The 20,826-nt window shown below is 40.6% G+C and overlaps 1 protein-coding gene across 1 annotated transcript in view; it reads left to right on the top strand.

Annotated features, from left to right (window-relative positions):
* LOC111255598 (guanylate cyclase soluble subunit beta-1-like) overlaps positions 1–2,449 on the top strand; it is a 30,557-nt gene extending 28,108 nt beyond the window's left edge. The window contains exon 15 of the mRNA XM_086977965.1: positions 857–2,449. Within this exon, the coding sequence (XP_086834091.1) occupies positions 857–1,358 (502 nt within the window). The 3' untranslated portion in view covers positions 1,359–2,449. The remainder of the gene's footprint in view (positions 1–856) is intronic.
* Positions 2,450–20,826: the final 18,377 nt, after the last annotated feature.

Genomic DNA, 20,826 nt, shown 5'->3' with positions numbered 1-20,826 from the left:
TGAGACGTATTTAAAGGCGCTCACTGTCCTCTATCGCGTTATCTCCAAGAGCTTCTCTTCTCCTGAGGGTTAAGCTTGAGACGACCTGAACTCAGCCTGTCTTCAGCCTGGTTTGCCTGAGTATCAACCTGACAATTCCGCCTAAAACTACTTACTTATCTCCTTGCTGTCTCAGTCACCTATGTTTGGAGTTTAACATCCTGCATCGCCGTTAAGCCTTCCACCAGACGGGTACCTGTCCTGGCTAACCTGTGATTTCCAAATTCGACGGCAACCTGACTGGCGCGAGTCTACTAGTGAAAGTATGAGTCTGACTTAGGCGTCAGCTATAGTTGACAACAGGCTAGACCAGACAATGGTTAGGTTTGCTCTGCCTTTAGAGGTGGTCATTCTTCTGACCACAAAATTCTGTTCACCCTTCTGTTCTTAATATCTGCACCTAAGAGAGCGCACGCACATACCTTAATGTATTAGTAAAATTATACAAAACACCTGAAATCATGAAAGCATTTTGTTATTAATGCAATTAGGCGCAATTGTTTCTGTACACATAAAACTGCACAGTAGTAAAGTTGCATTAAGGAGTATTTATCTGGTAATGGACCATTTCTAGTAATGATCATCACTGGGGTTACGTGTGTAGGAATTGATCTGCCCATATCCATATTTTCTTTCTCACTTACATCCATGGCATGCTCACGATCGATAAAAATCTTTAGGGCTCCTTTTCTCGACATTAGACCGATCCGAAACGAGCCCAAGCAACTGTTTTTACAAACCGCACGACTAAGTTGCTAATTATGTGTAGGGCATGCTAACGGCCATTTTCGTTTACCCATGTGCCTTGACCTTACAGCCCTACGGCCGGTTCTTTGTTGTCCGATATGCGCGACGAGCGCCCGCTATTAGCGACGCCATTCGATGGAAATGGCTGTAGAAGAGAGCGAGGAGGTGGAGATAAAAATGTGCTTCCTCATATATTAGCAACTGAAGCAGCAACAGCGTCACAAGGTTCGAGCGCTATGAGAGAGTTGGGGCCCGTGCTAGAAGCCAGCTTGCTTGCGCCTGGCCCGGGCCCCATGATGTCCCGAGATCTCCCGAAGAAACTGCCGTCCAGTGATCAGCTAAGTGCCTTAGCTTGCGCCGACCCCGCCGTACCGGTTGGCGGTGCCAAAATTAAACCCGTTCGGACTAAAAGCTGCTACGCGTTTGGCTCGAAGAGTGGAGGCGCTGGGGGTAGCGGGGGGCCTGAAGAAGGGTCCGACAGGTCGAACGTAGGCGGGGGTAATCTTTTCCATAACATTAAGGAACGTCTGCTCGACCGCAGCGCCCTCCTAGCCAAATTGTTCCGCAGATAGCGCAAGGTTGGGCCGCGAGCCCCCTCCACCGGCCTCTGCTCCTAATCTAACGTACATCGAGGAGGTAGCAGAGAGGATCCGAGCAAAAGATAGCGGCAGCAGTTAGAATGAGAAAAACTAAAACAAAAGGGGCTCGGAAGGTGGAAGGAACAAAAAAAGGAGGAGATTCGTTATTGTTCTCGAGTCAGTCTCACTCGATATCTCATTGCGTTGCCGGTTAAACAGATTGACTATTCTTGACAACACACACAGATACACCAAATACGCGGCCCTCCCAAATACAGCGACTAATGAAAAACCTGCCCCTGCTGGGTTTGAACCACCGTTCTCCTTCGCCTGCGATTCGTCCCGACCTCACTGTTTCGCGGTTCGTGGCCCGGAGATGAAGTCCCCCTACGTCCAACAGTACTGACCAGGTTAGACCTCCTCTGCGAAAAAGGACGAAACGAGACAGTTACGCAATTTTGGGCTCTCCGCTGAATCCTTTGCTTCTTCTACCCGACCGTCGCGCAACAGTGCACTTTCCCCCATAGAAGTCGATAACGTTCGCATGCATACATAAGACCATGAGTGATCGAAAAAGTGGTATCGGTATGATCCATTGTACACCTTAATAAGTAGCTGTTGTAAGTAGAAAGTAGGCACGTAATGGCAAAAAGACAGCGCCACAGCACTGATGTTAACTAATGTACTACTATGAATAACTTCACACTGATGTGCTTAATGAAAACAGATAATAACAAATAAAGCGACGATTAATGAAGTAGTACACAACGTAAAGTGATGTTTGTTGGTCAATAGTTGAAGACAAACATAAAGATGAATTCCAACCCTTAGATGTATCCAATCACTTGATAACTTTATGTAAGTGAAAGGCAGGCTCGTGCGTAGACGTTATAGTAGCAGACTTCTTCGATAAAGAAAAAACGTATTTTCATTCAATTTTGAAAGGGGCTTTTGACTTTGAGCAAATTCCATAAGCAGGTAGCACCGTCCTTCTAGTTCGTTGACTGATTGCGGAAGATACAGAACGAGAAAACAGATACATATATATATATATATAACAAATAGAGCGGGGGCATTTTTTTTCATTCCAGGTCTTTATGCCTAATATAGGCAAGTGTGAGAAGCACCATTGTCCCGCCGAACAGCTGTGAGGTACCGTGTTTGCTGGGCCGTAGACTTGATAAGATGATCAACGAAGCAATCGATGTCAGAAAGTTGCCCAAGCACGTAGGAATCAGATGGATAGAATCCAATCATTAAACACTGATGACCGTAATCAAATGGAAATAATAATAAAGACGATAGTGATGGACAGTATTCAAGGAAAGATGTTGACAATGAAATATTGAACCAGTATAATCCAAAAAATATAGTTGCAGTACTGAACATAATAAATGACTCTTCCCTTTAGCTTGTCCTATCAGTGTTCAGTTTGCCGATGAGTTAGTAGAGGGATGAAGACTGTGTTAGGGATGAAACACGGAAATCGAGCAATCTCGTTAGTTCCTCGTCTGTTAATGTTGTACTAGAAAAAAAAAACTGTCATATGTCGCTCAGTGGCATGTTTGTGCTACATAGATCCCTCTGTACAGTGAACTGCAATAAGAAACTACTTGCACCCATTTTGCGTAAGAAGGGCGACCATGGTGTAGACCACGGTTGAATGTCATCTCTAGTATCTCCCAAAGTTGACCTTGAGGCTTTGATGGAGTAGCTCCTATTGCGTTTCAATGGGGAAAACGGAACAACATAAGGTTTGTGAAAGACAGTCTTTATGGCCTTTAATACTATCGTACCAGTTTCCATCTAGGCTTACGTACCTACTAGCCATTGACAAGAAGCAAATTTACAGGCCGGTTTGCAGATCCGAGAGTAGGCCAACACCGCGCAACGTGTCGGAGTAGAACCGTCATATGTACGCACCAACGTGGGCGAATCGGCGCATTTGCCGCATGTATGTCCGTTGTAACCTGCTCGAAATGATGGACTCGCGTAAAACGGAACAGAATGAGATAAGCTTTTGAATTCGAGTTGCTGGACCCAGCTGGTGTTATCTACTATCGTTGCCGTTGTTTATCTCGTTCAGTGTGTGCGGAACGTTATCCCTCGCCTTTTCAAATTTTCGTCTGAGGGAGAATTTCTGGCTTACTTGACGGTCGGGATAATCGTCGCGCTGCTTCCAAGGATATTACGCAAACAAGTAGCGGAGCGTCATATTGTTTTATAGAAGTTCAGTGTTGTCGCTAACGCTTTGACTGGTTCGTGATCGACTAAAGGAATAGCGTGATGTCGTCGGTGATTCAACTCGGGATCTCCGTCGTGGCCGCTTCAATCACAGAAGTGCGTAAGCGGGCAAAGATGTAAGCGCTAACGAGGTGGACAGTTTCACGTTAGCTAAAATCTGTCCGGCCAATTCGCTTGTCGTTTTCGAGCAACCAAACCTGTATTACCAATTAGCCTTGCCGTTCGGTTGGCATTTATCCGTCTACCGAAGCCTCGGTAGCGTGGTATCAGGTGAGTCGGTTCAAAGCTTCTGCTGCCCGGCAGTAAGTATTGCTGGGCCACTTTGACAGTCACCTTTGAAAAAAGAGCGCGTAAAAAAGAACTAGCACGGTATTAGAGGAACTAGTTTAGGCGAAGCAATTCGCGGCCGTCGCTGTGATGTCGGCGAAAAGGCCTTTATGGAAAGAGAAAGGGAGAACGAAGGCTTATTTTTAGGGTGTGCCTCGAGAGGCACCTGAACAGAGGCCAAAGGCGATTAAAGGGGCAACGGAGGCTTAGGGAACGTGAAAACACATTGAAGAACTCTTAATATCATCGTTTATTAAACGGCAGTAAAGATTAACTCAGCCGGGAAAATCTGAAGGGGACGGGGGGGCTATTAAAGAAATCCATTTCTTGAAGACGCCCTCTCTCAAAACCACGCACACACACACTAAAGATGACTGATATAGACTGCACAACTAAGAAGTTATTAAATTACAAAACTACGAAACAACTGACTAGCTGCGTGAAGAGGATGATTTACTTCAATTACAAAGAAACTAAAGGCATCAGTGTGTGTGTAGACTTGTTCTCTTCTGTGCTGGATTACTTCTTTGAGTAAAAACCGAGCCGTGTTTACATCGTACGATAGGTTATTAAATACGGTACAGTTGAATAGCCATGCTCATTGCGGTTGATTTCCAATCCGAATTAGTCGGTGTGATGCTAAATACCTTTACAGCCGGTAGTAATCAACGCTTTCGGGAAATGGTGTCAAGTAAACACGGGACTGAGTAATGCAAGAAGTACATAGAATTAGCTGACGAAAAATCTTCATTTGAATGAAAGCCAATCCTGCTTACTTCAATGTTACGTTATATGTACTAGCTGTACGACACTCTATAAATACATTGTGTAGAGTAACAAGCATCAGCCCTCACGTCGGACAAAATTGAATCGAAATCCACATGTAAGTTATCTTTGTTTCAACTCCTATAGCATACAGAAGACTAAATAATTACGTGTTTTGAGGTTAATCAATAAAATTAAATGTTCAGTGAAAAATTGTTCGAATCGCAAAAATAAGATCAAATAATAATAGTGCGGGTCGTTTTGTCATTTACGCTGTTTGCTAACGCAACGACAAAAGCCGCATCATTAATATATATAAATGAGCAAGTGCGTACCGCCGTCCTGCGAATCTGAAGAAGAGCTGGCCGAGAAATGTACGAGCCGTCCGTTCTCTCTAACCAACACCTTTGCATAAACCGGAGCTGTGACGAAGTGCGGTAGGGTTCCGTGTAGTGTATGGTGCATAGGGTCAAGATCACAACAGCTTGCTGTCTTCGTACAAAGGAAGCTTGCTGAATCTTTAAATGCCGCCAATACGCTACCACCAGGCGTATCTTGTCCCCTTGCTTCCCTGATTTTACGTGAGCAATAGCAGGATCCACAGACGCAAATCTGTAAGAAAGAAATCTTGCGAAGAACCAGCTACCTGGCAGCGAAACGTAGCTGCGGTAATTCCTAAAATGGCTTACCTGCCACTTTTCCTTTACAGCCATGTTGTTCGTCGCAGGAGTTCGTGAGGGCAACTGCTGACCATCCAGCTGAAGCAGTCGTGACATCACCGCTCTGAATTATTAGTCTAACGCTCAGGAGTGACCTAACGTTTAGATCATCGTTGACAATCGCACTCAGAAGGCTGGAAAAGTTTTCCCACAGATTTCTGTTTTTCGTTGATCTTATTAACAACCACACAACTGCACTTTGTGTTTTTCGCACCATAGCCTTAACTTTCTTCGTACTCGCGAGCTGTGGATGTACCTTTGTGGCGCAAAATACCGTACTTCTACTGTAAATCAAGATGGCCAGTAGAAATGTAACGCCTATTGAATTTAGTAGCAGTAATTAATCTGCTCCGTTTCGTAGATGACGTTATTTTCGCTAACCATATCAACAACATAAAGGAAATAACAGGTAGAGTTGATGTTTTTGCAAAACTGGTTTATACAAGGCTGCCTTTGCTTAACCAGGTATACATACATGATACATACTAGGCATCACACTCCTGTTATCCTACTAGTTTATACCCAACGTCTTTATGGGTAAGTCGAGTATTCTAGTCCCAGCAATTGCATAATGACAGGCAAGCGGATCTGCTGAGCAGTCACAAGGAACAGAAGTGATTTGAAACGACGCCCTAAACGCGGGGTTTGATCGACAGACACAAGCGGAGCGGCGAAGAAAAATGCGACACGGAAAACTCCGCATTTTAGCTAAGTCTGTTCGTCTCATTCCATTCTCATTTTCCCATGACTTATCCTTGGCTACGGTTGTTTATATTCGTGCGCCGACGTGTAGAGCCAGCATGCCATCGTTGTGGCTATGGCTGTATCGGCTACTCCGACGATAACTCACAAAGAGAAAAGGCATAAACGTAGGGCAGATGCTTTTAAAGAAAAGAAAAACAACAAAAAATCTCAACGTATAGTAGCTAGCTATGGATAGAACCTTGGTCTTGCTTAGCGGAGGATGGCAGCAACCTAAGGAAACAAAAAATAACCTGAGTTAGGGAGGACCTGCTGGAGCGTCTGGTCGTAAGTGGACAGTCGTGTCGACTCAGGTCTCCCCATTAGCCACGCTCCTCTGAGCGATTGCAGCGTCTAGTAGGGAACTTTCATGCTAGCACGGCAGGCCAACCTAAGAACTAATCCTTGAGCCAACGAAGAATGTCCACTAAATCCCCTGAGGCCTTAGGCGGGCAGCAAGGTGCGCGTGTAAGGTCCACGGCAGTAGTGGTTAGAGCATATCTTGGGATCTGTCACGTGATCACGGCGGGCCACGTTTTTACGCTTTTGTAAAATACTGGGACGGCACTCGACACTAGCTTCATTTAAGGCACGTATTACTTGTGTACGTTTATATAAAAACGTAAGTGTACAGCTCTAGAAGTCAACCAGAGTATGTTCTAAGAGGAACTATTACATTCCGTATGAAAAGCTCGAGATACCAGGTCGCCATTTTGACTCCAATGTACACATTTCATCCATTCTTGCCAATTTTTCAGAAAAATTTTTTCAAAAAAAGGAAAACAATTTATACATTTGCCGTTATCTCATATGTCTCAAAGAATGCACGATATCTCTCAAATACAAACTGATTCACCACTGTTACAGTGTGAGTAACCAAAGATTGTTCTAAACAGAATTTTTGTTTATAGGAAAAAGCGTTACTTTATTCATTCAGATTAGTGAAAGCGTGAACAGCGCGATATTTTTTAGTAGTTTACTGTTTCTATACTAAACAATTGTAGGACCTAAGAAGCCTCTAATAACAAAAATAAACATAAGATTTTACATACATAGTTTTCTCATAAATGGTTCCGAAACCACATAATATATGTTAACATGGTACAAGTCATCCACTACCAGAGCACCTCATATTCTTTTGTGGTCCGATTCTGAGCATCTGGAATGCCTAAACATCTTGATTCGAAGGTACTACCTAGGCCTAGCAAATAAAACTTCAATAATAATAATAATGGTTTTAGTCCTACACTGTGTTCGCTGTAAGACCGATATTCTTAATAAAGTCCTTCAGACATTTGAGAAGAGTCTAGAAACAGACCAATCAGATGATCCAATCATTTTACAATATTATCTTCGGCAAGGTTCGATAATTGTGTTACACACACATTGTTATCTGTTAGATGTTTCCTCTCACAGGTACAGGTCCTGTTGTTTGAATGTTCGATCAAAATATATAAGATCTAATCTATCTTGTATCAAGATATACCCAAGAGGCTTGATTCGAGATCTTACTTAGTGCTAAATCCGGAATTTCTTGATTGTCTGATATTCTCTATATGAATAACCTTATAGCAACGACGATTTTGCTTGCTTACTACATCTTTCCTCAGTAAATTGTTAACTTCTGCCTATTTTTTTCATAATACACAAAATTTTCATTGTACATACAGGTACATATATCATTTCAAACTAACCTAACTTTTCGGCGGTCTTATTGTTATAGAGGATCAATTTGTTTCCCAAGTATTTTTGTCGCACTGTAGGGCAACGTATGTTTGTGAACGTTTCGCTCGTACATAGCTCATCTATAGCATAAAGCTGTTTGTGACCCGCCTCCAATGTGCTGTTTTGGGTTGAGTTTTAACAATGGCCGTATTTAATCTGCTAGACCAAACGCGACAAGCGGGCATCTTAGCACCACGTGCACGTACATAAGAAAACTAAAACTCAGAAAAAAGCTGCACGGGCTAAATTGTGTATGCCACGCTAGAGGTTGAATGATTTGTCACTACTATCTAGGGGCACAATTGAGCCCATACGTTAAGAGTAGTTACATCAGTGAGTTTCTTTATCTCTTGGTGACTGTTGTTAATTAATAGTCGTCCGGTGTGCACTGCTTCGTCTGCACGGAGATGACATTCGTCTAGGAAGAATATGGAAGACTGCAATCCGGCACACTGTAACGGGGTCCGAAACTGTTTTGTAAAACAGTTTACTTTTTCGTATAACCCTATTGGACAGCTGCAAGTCGCCAACTCAAAAGAATAATGATATCTATCCAGTCAAGCAGCCTAATGCAGAGAGGCTGCTGCGAAAGTATAAGTAGACGATGAAAAGAATCGAGTACCGAAGTAAAAGTTCTCCTTTTTTTCTGCAGTCTTCACCTGTGACAGAAATTTGGCTCCAACTAGTACGTTCGTAAAAACCCCAAAACTGAAGTTCGCACAAACAAATTTAGTTAGCGATATATTGAGCATCCCATAATTATTCAAGCCTCATTCCTGAACTAAGTGAGAAAGAATTAAATGACCTAATCCGTGAAACTCCTACCAGCACATGTAAGTAACTTATGCCGCCAAAAATAATCTCATGCATCGATGAGATTTAGGCCAGTACTCTTATGCATGCTTATTGAATAACTTGAAATTTATCGACACAAAAAGTTCTAATCACAGTGCATCTCACTTACGACAATCAATTCCTATTAAGAGCCTCTATATCACTGTCAAATACAAAAATCTGACGCAGATAGTTTTCGTAAGGAAAAAATTGACAATTGGTGGATACTTGTTGCATTGTTCAAGACGAAAGCTTTTTTCACACAGCTGAAAAGAGGTAAGCCGTTCCTCCAAAACAAACAAGCCTATTCTGACATAGTCGTGCTTGAAATAGTAAAGATCTTTCGTTACTAACCTAATGCAAATAGGTGCAGTCATCGATACTATAGTGGAGTGTTAGCAGAAGGTGAGAAACCTGTGCATGCCTTGTCACAGACTCCTTATTCGACACAAATCCACTGCTAAAAAGGAGATCTACAAAAGCATGAGCTTTTAGTAAATTATCTTATATATTTTTGTAAGGTTTCATTATTAAATGATTACATTTCGTGAGGAAACTTTACTGGCCGCTTCACTGAATGAAATTTAAAAAAAAATACATTTACAACCTGGCCTGGTCGGGAGGTTCCCTAAATGCCGATTCCGGTTCTTTACTCTCGCCATGCGCCATCTAGACGGCTCATAACAATGAAGAAAACATTACGAATAATGTGCGTATGTCATACTATTGACAGGAGTGGAAAAATTAAAAAAAAAAAAGAATAAACAGAAGTAATAAAATTATTTAATGAGATTTCCAATTGGATTTTTTATCTCTGATTTAACCCCTTTCTTTTTTAACTTTTTTTCTTAACACCCTTTTTTTCTTTCTTAACACTCTGGGTATATAAAAGGATCCATGCGAAGTGGCTGAAGTAGAAACTAAGTCAAAGATTGGTTTCTGATGTAATTCGAAGGGAGAGAACACCATCGTTGCTGAAATTGTCCAAGTAATTCAACCATACTAGATGGAGTAAGGAGTGCTAGCCCAGATAACCGTTATTAGGATAATGGTACCTATCAAGTCATCTGACACATACTTTCTTTCTCGGAAACCTCCCACCGTTTCTAGGGCTGATCTTGAGTCTTGCCAGAGAGTGCTGGTCCATTTGCTTACCTTTTAGAACGACCCTCTCTCTACCTGTTAGAACAAACTAAGCACGCATAATGGTCCCATCTTGTGAAACTGTATGAAGTATAATACAATAGCAAATCCGTTTTTGGTACTTGATAAATGCAACATAAACACACTTTCCGCAATTCTCGCGGTGAGACACAGAGCTCGATGCAGATAATGGGAAAAAATGTGATCTAGTAAAGTTCATAGCCGGAATACGGATTTTGTACATGAACTGTACCATGTTATTGCTGTGCTATATTAAATTATTGCACTGTCGTTTTTTCCAGGACTTTTATGGAAAAAGATGTAAAAACGTGATCTGCCGAAAAAAAACACTCTTAGCACATCTATTGGAATGAACGGAGTCTTCTCTCAGTTAAGTTCTGCTTTAGATGCTCTAGCTCTAATCATACCAAAATTTTTTTCTTTCCATTTTTGTTTATGTCCTAATTTCAAAATTGGCTATATTCTCCTATCTGACGGCTGCTGTGCATTTTCAATAAATCTAAAAAAAAAAAACATTGAAAGCAATTAAAGTTAAAAGCTTTGAATAAATTAAAATTATGTATATTCCAATGTGTACTGTTAAAGCGTTTTGAGTCATCGAATGATATTGCAAGCCTTAAGGTGGACACGCTGCGGAATAATCATGATCAAACATATACTTGAAAAACAAAAATCACTAATAATGTAAAAATGTTTCGTGTTCTACGTTTGGCATTGCCGCTAAGCGTAAATCCAGACGATTTCTAATAGCCTAAAAACAAACTTTTTTAAAAAAATATATAAGAAAAACATGGTTGGCCTGAAATTGATGTATCCATTAGATACAAATGACTTGAAGCTTTGATAGCTTTTTCTATTTCTGTCGCGCTTTTATTTGCGTACTTCCATCTCATGCAACAAGGCAGCATCGCAGTATATGAGTGCATTTCGACAACAGAGCGAAATACATTTGGGAAGCGCACAGTCTGTAAAGGTCTATCTGTAACTGTGAAGGCAAGTTTGATGGTCACAGTATCTTCAAAAATGTTCAGTAGTGATTTCGGATCGAGAAGGAAGCCGTAATTAAACCTTGCAAACGGGGTGGGATGTCTAAACCTGGGACTGCATTCCTTCGCTATCTTTGCTGCTGGAAGGAAATCAGTTTTTTTCCAAAACCAGACATCAGACTCGCTACGGCAGGAAACCGTACATCATCTGAACAACAGTGAGCCATTGTCCAATCTCTTCGTACCAGAGGAACCTTCAGCAAGATTAAAAACTTTTTTGCCGAGATTTTCTTGAAAATTCCAAAGGGATCGCTACGAAGCAAACCAGAAAATACAGAAGAAAATTTAAAGGACTTGGAAACTCATTGAGGTGTTTAAAAATCGACTTTGAATATGCCTGATTTTTAATATAGAAATTAAATCATTTTGGAAAGCAGGATGTGAACCGTCCATTGGATCGTCTAAGCAAACTACGACAGCTAGTTCTTTTGAGACTTTGTGCACCATTTTGCATGTCTTAGATTTGTCGACCCCTTTGGGTTCTTGTTTGCTTGGAATTGAACCAGCTAGCGGGCCCATATTTAACTTCGCTGAATTTTTTCCACCTAGTATATTTGAGTTAGGCTCATATCTATCAATATCGATTGATGCTGATTAAAGATGGAAGATTCTAAAATGAATAGTAAGGAAGTAACGATGCAATTACAGTGAACAGATGATTGTAGTTAATGAGCATGATTATCCTGAAGGACACTTCTAACACACGCTGATGATGGCTGAAGTATTTATCCTTTTTTAGATATAGTCCTAAAAACCCACGAAGACAATTCCCACTTCAGTTGCTTCGCCTTATATATGTATATAAAGATGCAGCGCTATTATGCGTTATGAATTCAACCAATAATAATTCCATTATTAAAATCCTAGCCACAGGTAAGTGGATGCTCCCTTGGCTCCAACTAATTCCTCAGAAAAGAATATACTATATATATCTATATATATATATATATATATATATATATATATATATAGAGTTTCGTTTATCCAAATGAAGGTGGTTAAAGTGAGGATCTTGCCTTTGGCATGACCTAACGATAAGCGCATTATAACAATTATCCGAGAATAGCATGATGGCTCATATTATAGCATACGGTGACGTTGTATGAACGGTTGCACGCTTGTACCATTAGATACGGTTGGGTTACTGGTTATGCCCATTTATTCCAGCGAGACATATATTGGAATACATAGAGGCCAGTCATACAGAGAACATCTTCCCTATTACATGTATTTTATCGCAGCAGTAGTGTTAAAGCCTGATCGGAGACGTTCACGAAACTCTATCTAGCTCAAATTATGCAACGCTGCTCTGAGAAAGACAACGTTGGACTATTTGGGAACCTCCTTCGAAGTGAAGTAATCAGAAATAACTGAACGGGAAGATCTAGATTTTGTATTTAGCTGGGCTACTGCGTTCAGTGCACCGGTGAAAAAAAAACATAAATTAAATGAAACCGGCGAAGAAATCGAGATTAAAGAGTAGTTGGGTCATCTAATACTCGTACGATATACAGTTGAATAAATTCAATTATGGCCATTGTCCTTGGACGACAAAACAATTCGACACTTCATTACATATCGCTGCGTGAAGGTAGAATAGCATGATAAGATTCCATGCTTTGAAAGCCTTGCTAGCAGGTATCCTTGCACCACTATTGATTTAATAATGAATCAGAAATATTACATTATATATATGTGTATGTATAATATAAGAGTATTATTACGTCTATTTAGTTGGTTGCGTTGATATAGAGATTAGTCGTCTGTGTGTACTAGTTATGCCCTCATAGAAGGCCTACAGCATATCTAATGGCCTGAGCACCCAAAGTGGCAGACGGTTGATTTATTCTACAAGAATTCTTACCTACCAAATCTAACAGTTTTTGCGGCCATTAGTGGATATCTAGAAGTAAAAAATAGTACCTTAACTATTTAGACCAATATTTTATCGCAAGGCCTGATAGACCGTTTCGGCCAGTAACAAGATCCTTCAGGCTAGATGTCTTTTTTTTTAGTTTAATCTCCAAAATCTAGCTACTCATCAAAATTCTGGGACAAAGATATGAGCCGCTGTCTTTGTGCGCGTAGTCGTTAAACCTATTAAAATTCGTGACGCTGTGGGTAACTCATACTGCTTCTGCAGTGTATCCAGTTTAGCTGAATTGGGAATAAACCCCACCTAGTACTTGAATGCATTTGATATGTAGAAAGTTCAGTGAGGGTCGGAGCCAGAAGACTTGACTATCCTTCCGTTGAACTCCAATCGACTGCTTATTTTAATCTCAGTTTTAATCTAAACAAAGCATTTCATGAGAAATATGGCTTGCTATTCCAGAACTTAGTCTTCTATCGCAAAAAGTTTCGTTTTCCGATAATGCCATACTCGACTCAAACATCCTATATCACAGACCTCGCCAGAATTTAGATATATATAAACATTCAAATCACTTATATTTAAATATATTTATTGATTATTGTCACTGATGTGCGCAATAGCAAAAAAGTCTGCGCTATATCCATCAACGCTGTTGAAGGAATAAATTAAAAAGTGTAAAACGATAAAAGACAAAAGCGGAAATCATAAAACAAATTTTCTGATCCGAAATTGTTTTTAGTGTTCTGTTTTGGCCCAACTATAAGTTAGTTTAGCGGCGCAGAAGTTGCAGAAGAACAGATCACGGAGAAATTTCCAACCCAAATGAAAAATAGAAAAAAATAATAGAAAAAATCCTCACGTAGCGAAAAGTCGTTTTGCAATTGCGTTTTCTTCAACTACCAGGTAATATTTGCATCGTTTTGCAGCAAACGTTTCATTAGGGTCCAAAAACTAGTAACAGAGTACCACTCCATGGCCTACCAAACATATATGGAAACCTTCCTCCCATCAGCATAGTTGAAATGCGCTTATGATTCTTGGCCTTTGGAGATAAAGAGCTACGTTCGTTTGATATAGAACATAACTGACTTGAAAAAACAGGCACGATGCAATACCAGGACGGCTTATTCAATGGATGGGCAACTAGTTTCCTGCCATTTGCGCTTTGCGAAAATGTTTGTCTAGCAATATTTAAACTTCTTCATTCGAAACACTAGGGAGGTTCAGGCCGTAAATGATCAAACTCTTTTGAAGATCTAGCAACCCGCTTTTTAACAGTCGCGACGCATACTGAGCTATGAGACAGAATCGAAGAACTACGTTCTATTTCAGGGGTAAACTTCAGTTGCGGTTGAAAAGTAAAAAACATCCGGTGACTCAAGTGACGCTTGAGTTTTACTTGAATGTCTGTCCTGCTGCAACCAGATATGAACAATGAATGGCTCAAATGTCCTAGCTCAAGTAAAAAAAAAGCGGTGTCACAGTGAAACCCGGGTCGAGTTTCTCAGTAATACCCTTTCATTGGAAGTTGGAGAACTTATTTGTACGTTTCATATTGAACTTTTGTTTTTGTCCAGAACATTTTGCTTGTCTTCCTTTAACTATTCCTTTCACTCAATAACAAAGTTATCTAAAAATCTCTGATCTTCATGTGATCGAACGGTCTGACTTACTAAGTATGGTAGCAATATACATATATAGCTTTATCATGTTTTGCTAGGGGTTACTATTCTCCTCGGCGCACGACCTAGCCTACAAAATCTACGAGACTGGGCATCCCTTAATTTTGCTGCTAAGAGCTTCGGAATAACAACGACATATTTGTTAGGTAAGATGTGACTTTGATTCCTGAAGAACCTTTCAAATCTGGCTAATATCATAACATACGCTTAGGATCGCTTATTAGGAGTACTCTAAACGTCGTATAGCCTATAATGTTCGTGTCAGAATTAGTGATTTGTTCCAGGAGAGCATTTTATGTTGAAAGCCGTTAACGGCAATCTAACGGCAAAGTAACGTGGTTCAGATATATACACGAATATAACAAAAGCGTAACCGAAAACGCTCTGCTAGACGTTAATCGTTTAGCTTGCAGAAGTCTGTCACGATAGTACAAAGTCTCCTTACATCCATTACATGCGTACGAGCGACAGTCGAGATATGAATACTTAACCACTTTCTCTACAGCTACAGGCTTGTTTCATAGTTCCCAACCGAAAGAAGAAACTTTATTTTGACACTGCAGCGACAGCTCTTCTACCACGAAACTCATCTTTCATGACAGAACGACGTAGTGCTACAGAAATGTTCAGAATAATAGACTATCAGGTATACTGGAGGGATACTAAAAAGTAAACCAGAATTCCCTGGGCTCGTGTGGGATTATTGTATACAACACAGATGACTTGGAAGTGTCACCTACCTCGCACGCTCTGGACTTCTGCAATATTCACCTTCTGACCAAGGGTAATGCGTAGTCGTCATATTTTGTGCTAGTAATACAGTTGCTCTAGAAGGTGAAATGAACGTAACCTTCTCTCTTGGTATAGCCGTAACTGCTCATTTCAGTGGGCGCATCATGCTGAAGACGCCCACTTGCTTGGTTTCGTGCAAGTTGGTTATTTGGGAGCCGGGTCATTGGTTGCCTAAGAATACGCTAATTCTCAACGGCAGCTGCTTACCAGAAGTTCAGTTTAGCCCCTGGTACTAGTATCTTGTACCCGCACGTACTGACCTCATACGTACCGGACAGCAAAAGGCCAAGCAAAATTGCCAGGAAAAGCCTACGTCAGCGCTCAGCCAATCTGCACCTAGAAGCGGCAAAAGAACTTATTTAATAAAGTTTATATGTAGGTTTAGCTATAGATACGACAGGGAGACTCGGTAAGAACTTTGCCTGCTGCTGTTACTCTGCGTAAGCAAGCAACATCTTACACCGAAGCCCTTTCACGTGGTTGCTCCTGGGTTGTCTCGCCCACTTGTGCGCCCCTCTCTGAGGCGGGAGGTCGTTCAAATGACATCGCATGCAATAAACACAACGGTGCTCCACTCACACCACGATTGGAAGCTTCATGCCGCAGGGGATACCGAATAGTAATTCTCTCTTTCAGCACTTATAGTATCATACGTGTATAATATAGCTGTAATATATACTTTATAAGGCAATTTTCTTATAAGAAGAAGTTCTTTTGTTGTGGAAACTCTGCAGGAATTGCACTTTTCAGTTGTCCTAGTGGGTTTCGGGCATTTAGATAGTATCGATGGATACGTTTGGCCGGGTGCGAGATCATTAGTGGGCACAGTATCCCGTTCTGAAGTGAAATTGAAAGTGTACTTAAACTAGCATGTGTTTGAAACAATTATTATAGTAGCACAACCAGTAACGAGTATTATTCGGCTCCGTCTCTTCTACGTAATATGCCTCAAATTTATCGACGTTAAGCGTGAGTAGATGTAAACATCTAACGCAATCATTACAAAAAACTGGGTATAGGGAACAACTTCTACCGCAATAAATAATAGTTTAATCCAAAACAACAGAAACCGACTCCAAGTTCAACTTTAGTTTTTTTTTGCACTCTTTAGCAGGTTTTCATGGTTTAGAAACTGGTGGAGCCTCAATGAACATAGATTTTACATTTACACCAGTTGCGGTGAAGCTACTATTCTTCTCGATTGGGTCCCTACACAGACTCCGTTTGTTTCACTATATCGTGACCTAAAAAGTCTTCTAAGGATGAAACAATTCAGGCTGCAGGAGTCACGGCGGTGGTTTTTTTTGCAAGCGAATCAGAATAATATATCGACACTTTGCAAATGTCCGCCGCATTGTTTCATTGCCATCTTTTTTCCAACAGGTCCCGCGATTCTCTGATTCTAGGATCAATGGACAACCGTCCAGTGGGAGAATATCAAAGTAGTATTTCTGTTTTGTTTAAATTGTTGGCATTGTTTAAAAAAAATGCAATTTAAAGCAACTAACTTATTTTTGATTCCTACACTAAGACAATTAGGTTGTTTTTTTTTTTATCTAAAGATAGTGACATGGAACGGGTTACGCTTCCGCGCAGCGCCTATATAACAAAGACTATCCAAGAGGCTTATCAGCCGTTGGCTTATTTTTTTTAATTATAACCATTCGATATAGTTTTGTGTATACTATGTGTGTTACTTGCATGTGTTCGTTCTTCAAAATAAGACGATCTAGCTAGCACGTGGGTTTGTCGGGGGTGGTATCTCTGCGGTCGGATTCAAAATCGGTAAGTGCATTTCGAGTATTCTCAGTTACTCATCAGTCAAATCAACAGTCCCTCTATAACCGCATTGACCGTTTCCAGAAGGTGCCCTAGCGAATACTGTGCATCTTTTGTAAACTCTCTAACCGTCCCACAGATAAACGCCGTTCGTAGCTGTCATAGTTTTATATTGGTTCTACTATCCCCCTGTGCTGTTAAGCAAGACTGCACTTTATAGCATTGATTACCGCCAAGCTAGGTAAACGACAGCTCTCAATACGTTTCATTCATTCGTGTTTACGCTAGTAAACGTTTTCTTCGAACTTGCTTTTACGTAAATATGTGCATCCGTTGTTGAGCTCAACGATCCCACAAGTTTGTTTATGTCAGAAAGGAAGTTGAACTGGACGCAATTGAGTTGGTCTTCTCGTATTGTTTAATGCGTACGTTCTCGTATTGTTTAATGCGTACGTTCTCATATTCTTCTAGCTAGTAAAGTAAACAAGAAACAATGAGAGATATTTGCCTGTATCAGCAGCTTCATCATTTTGCTGATTCTATTGTTGTTACTGCTCGAGGCTGCTGTTTGCCGCGTTTGTTGTCCCAGATCATTTTACGCGTATTCGACATGCGATAATTGGATACTGGCCAAGCGTCTGCCTAGTCATCCATTCTCAGTAGATCTCTGAAGGCGAAGCTATGCTGCCATACTTTCTTCTCGTCAACTCTTCGTTGCAAGAGACTATCGAACAGCATCTATATTCTGCTATAATCAATGCACTATAACAGCATGACCATCATGCCAGTCTACGGCCCGCAACTGGTCATTGCTACACGGTTGGCATGTGAGAGCAAAATGACTATCAACTCATGATGGAATCACGTAGAATATTGATCACAGGACCACGCCCCAGCAGGCGCTTGTATCGACGACTCTAGGCCGCATTTATGGCACGGCAGGGCCGCTAGATTGGAGAAATCTGTCTGCACGGTTGTATACGTAACTAACAATTTAGAAATCATGGACACAGATGCACGCCAACACACGCAAGGTAAATGTCCCTGTTATCGCCAACCCTGCTATTACTGTTGTAATCGAAAAATGGAGATAATATTTTCGTTTTTTCTTTCCTCACCTTTTTTTTGGTCTATACAGGACAGCGTATATGTGTAACAAGAGAGGTAAACATACAGCAATTCAAAATACAACATGATACATCGAGGTCCTAATAGGTTTTGTTTAGCTTAAGGACGGAAGAAAAAAAATCTTCGTAAATCATCTTCTAGGAGAGTCTAGTGGAGCGTTAGTTGACATGTTAACTATTGAACAGTAACTCAGATAGCGGTGGTTCAAGTACTGCAATACGACCTATACCTTGTTAAGCTTTACGATCCTGCCTCAATGCTGCCTCGATTATAAGATATTTACCAGCACACAATTTCATTAGAGGAAAAACAAAGATTTTAAGTGATTTGGTATACGGATGATACCGAAATGTATACCGAGCCCAGGCTGGGGTCCATCTTGAGAACAAATGGGCTTTACAGATCTTGAAATTTTTTCGTCGAAATTGCTTTCCAGTCGAATGTGAAAAGCAATAGCAGAACAGCAGTGGAGGAATAGATGAGGAATGATCGTTCCCGAATTCGACTGCTCAGCAAGTTAATAAATAATTTTGCCACCAGCATAGCTAACTTTGCCAAGCAAGCTGACTCTGCGCGTATGACACTTTTCCGCAAAATTAGATACGACTTTATCAAGTTAACAGGAAGCTTCACATCGTCGAAATTATATCGTCGCTTAGCCTTCCATGCGAAGGTCGTGGAGAAAAACTTCAAGATAGCTTCGAAAGAAATGTACGTAGGACGATGCCGTCTCTGGGAAGATGCCCCTAAGAGGGCCGTTGGCAGTTGTTTCATGATCGATTTTACGTTTCTAGTCGAATCTAATTGCAGCAGATGAGGCAAATAATAGATCCATAAACTTTAAATAATATATATTATGCCGCTTGACTCGATTATACGTCATACAACACGAGATATTGTCTCAACAAGTCTGTTGATCGTAAGCTTAAACAGCGTAGTATTCAGTAATATTACGGTCCTGTTGTCATGATTCTGAACCCGCTAACTGAGTTTACTACTGTGCCTATCAAGAGCTGGCAGGAAATAAATAATTTTCTTGATTTCAACAAATATTTGATAGAAAAATATATACCTTCCAATATTTTTGTCGGGGCACGTACCTGTTCAGGGGATGATGCGTCAGTGAACTGAATACTCGGCCGGTATTCTGAAACCCTTTACAACCCTTGCGGAAACAAATCTGATATTCACCTTTGATGATTCATGACAAATTAGTTCATAGGCTATTACCAAGTCCGTGAAGAAGATTGTTCCTAGATAACTATGGAGGTCAATTAATTCGAGCTGACGAGACGAAGGGCAAAGTGAGAATTTTGGGTTCGTTACGTACCTTTCGTAGAACATCATAGATGATCGATTTCTGCCGCATACGTAGTCAAGTATAGTAATGCAAGGTAGTGAGGAAAGCAGCTTTAAAAAGAAACAATTCATGTATGTATAGTAGCCAAGGGAAAAACGGTGGCCGTATGCAACCGCCTACGATAAATATGAAATCAATTTGTAAATGAACTACCGATGACAAAAAATCGATCCAAATATCCAGATATAATAATGGATGTCAGATTGAAAACGAGTATCCAACTACAAGCGGGGTAACACATAGTCATTAGCCATTATTGTGACCTGGCACATGCTATATTAACAGCCCATCTTATTACCCCCTAGATCTAATAAGAGACAGTTTCTGTCCATAGTGAACACATTGATTATCTATAAACGTATCCATATTTCGTTAGCTAGCGGAATAAATGTTACAGAATAAGAGTTACCTAGCTTGGATGGTATGTTTGTCTATTTAACGATTTGGATAATTTCACACAGAAAAAGCTCTCCTAGCATTTGCCACATTCTAGTTGTCCTTAATTTCGGAAACAATATATATTACTCATATTGAATGATCGCCTGACGCGTCCTTGCCCTCCCTGCCCCTGCTGCCATATGTTAAATGCATGACGATCTATCGCACTGTTAAATCAGCAACAGCAGCTGTCGCACTTACGCAACACCAGTAAGCCTAATTTGGTCTAAGCATGGTGATATGTTCCCTGAAAAAAAAATTTAATTGGTATTGCGCAACATACCTGAAAATACGTCCCGCCTTCAACCCATACTTTGAATGGCTTCAGAACAATCTGTCGTTGATGGAATGGAAAACGTGCGCGAAAATGTGGAAAAAGCACCATGTAGCTCTTTGATACAGAATTTTTAGGTTTGCAAATAGCTAAAACTAATTACAATCGGCCCATTTAATAAAGCTTAATATAAGGCTGTATTCGATGTGGGTGAACCTGACTGGAACGTCCGAATAGTCTACTTCGACGTAGTTTAGAAAGTAAGTTACATTGCTGTATCCACTATTGTGCAGTGGAATCGTCAAGAATTTACCTCTGCATAATTGCAGTTTGTTATGCAATACTTATAAGAGGTTTGCTCTCATTCTTTTCTCCGGGTATATTGGAAGACATTGAGTAACATCCTGTCTTGGCTCACATTTCCAAATCGAACTTCCCTGCCTTGATTTTGATGAGTTTGCGGTCCTCTTTTAAAAAGAATGGATTTTTCTTTGGTAGCATAAATCGTGAATGAACTTATACTCGCTAAGAACATAGCCTGCCAAAGTTCATCCCTTTATATGTCCGG

This window comes from Varroa destructor, unplaced genomic scaffold, assembly GCF_002443255.2.
Source record: "Varroa destructor unplaced genomic scaffold, Vdes_3.0 BEIS01000001.1, whole genome shotgun sequence".
Lineage (NCBI taxonomy): Eukaryota > Metazoa > Arthropoda > Arachnida > Mesostigmata > Varroidae > Varroa > Varroa destructor.
Note: the sequence above shows the minus strand (reverse complement) of the source record. Positions and strands in the feature narration are given on the sequence as shown.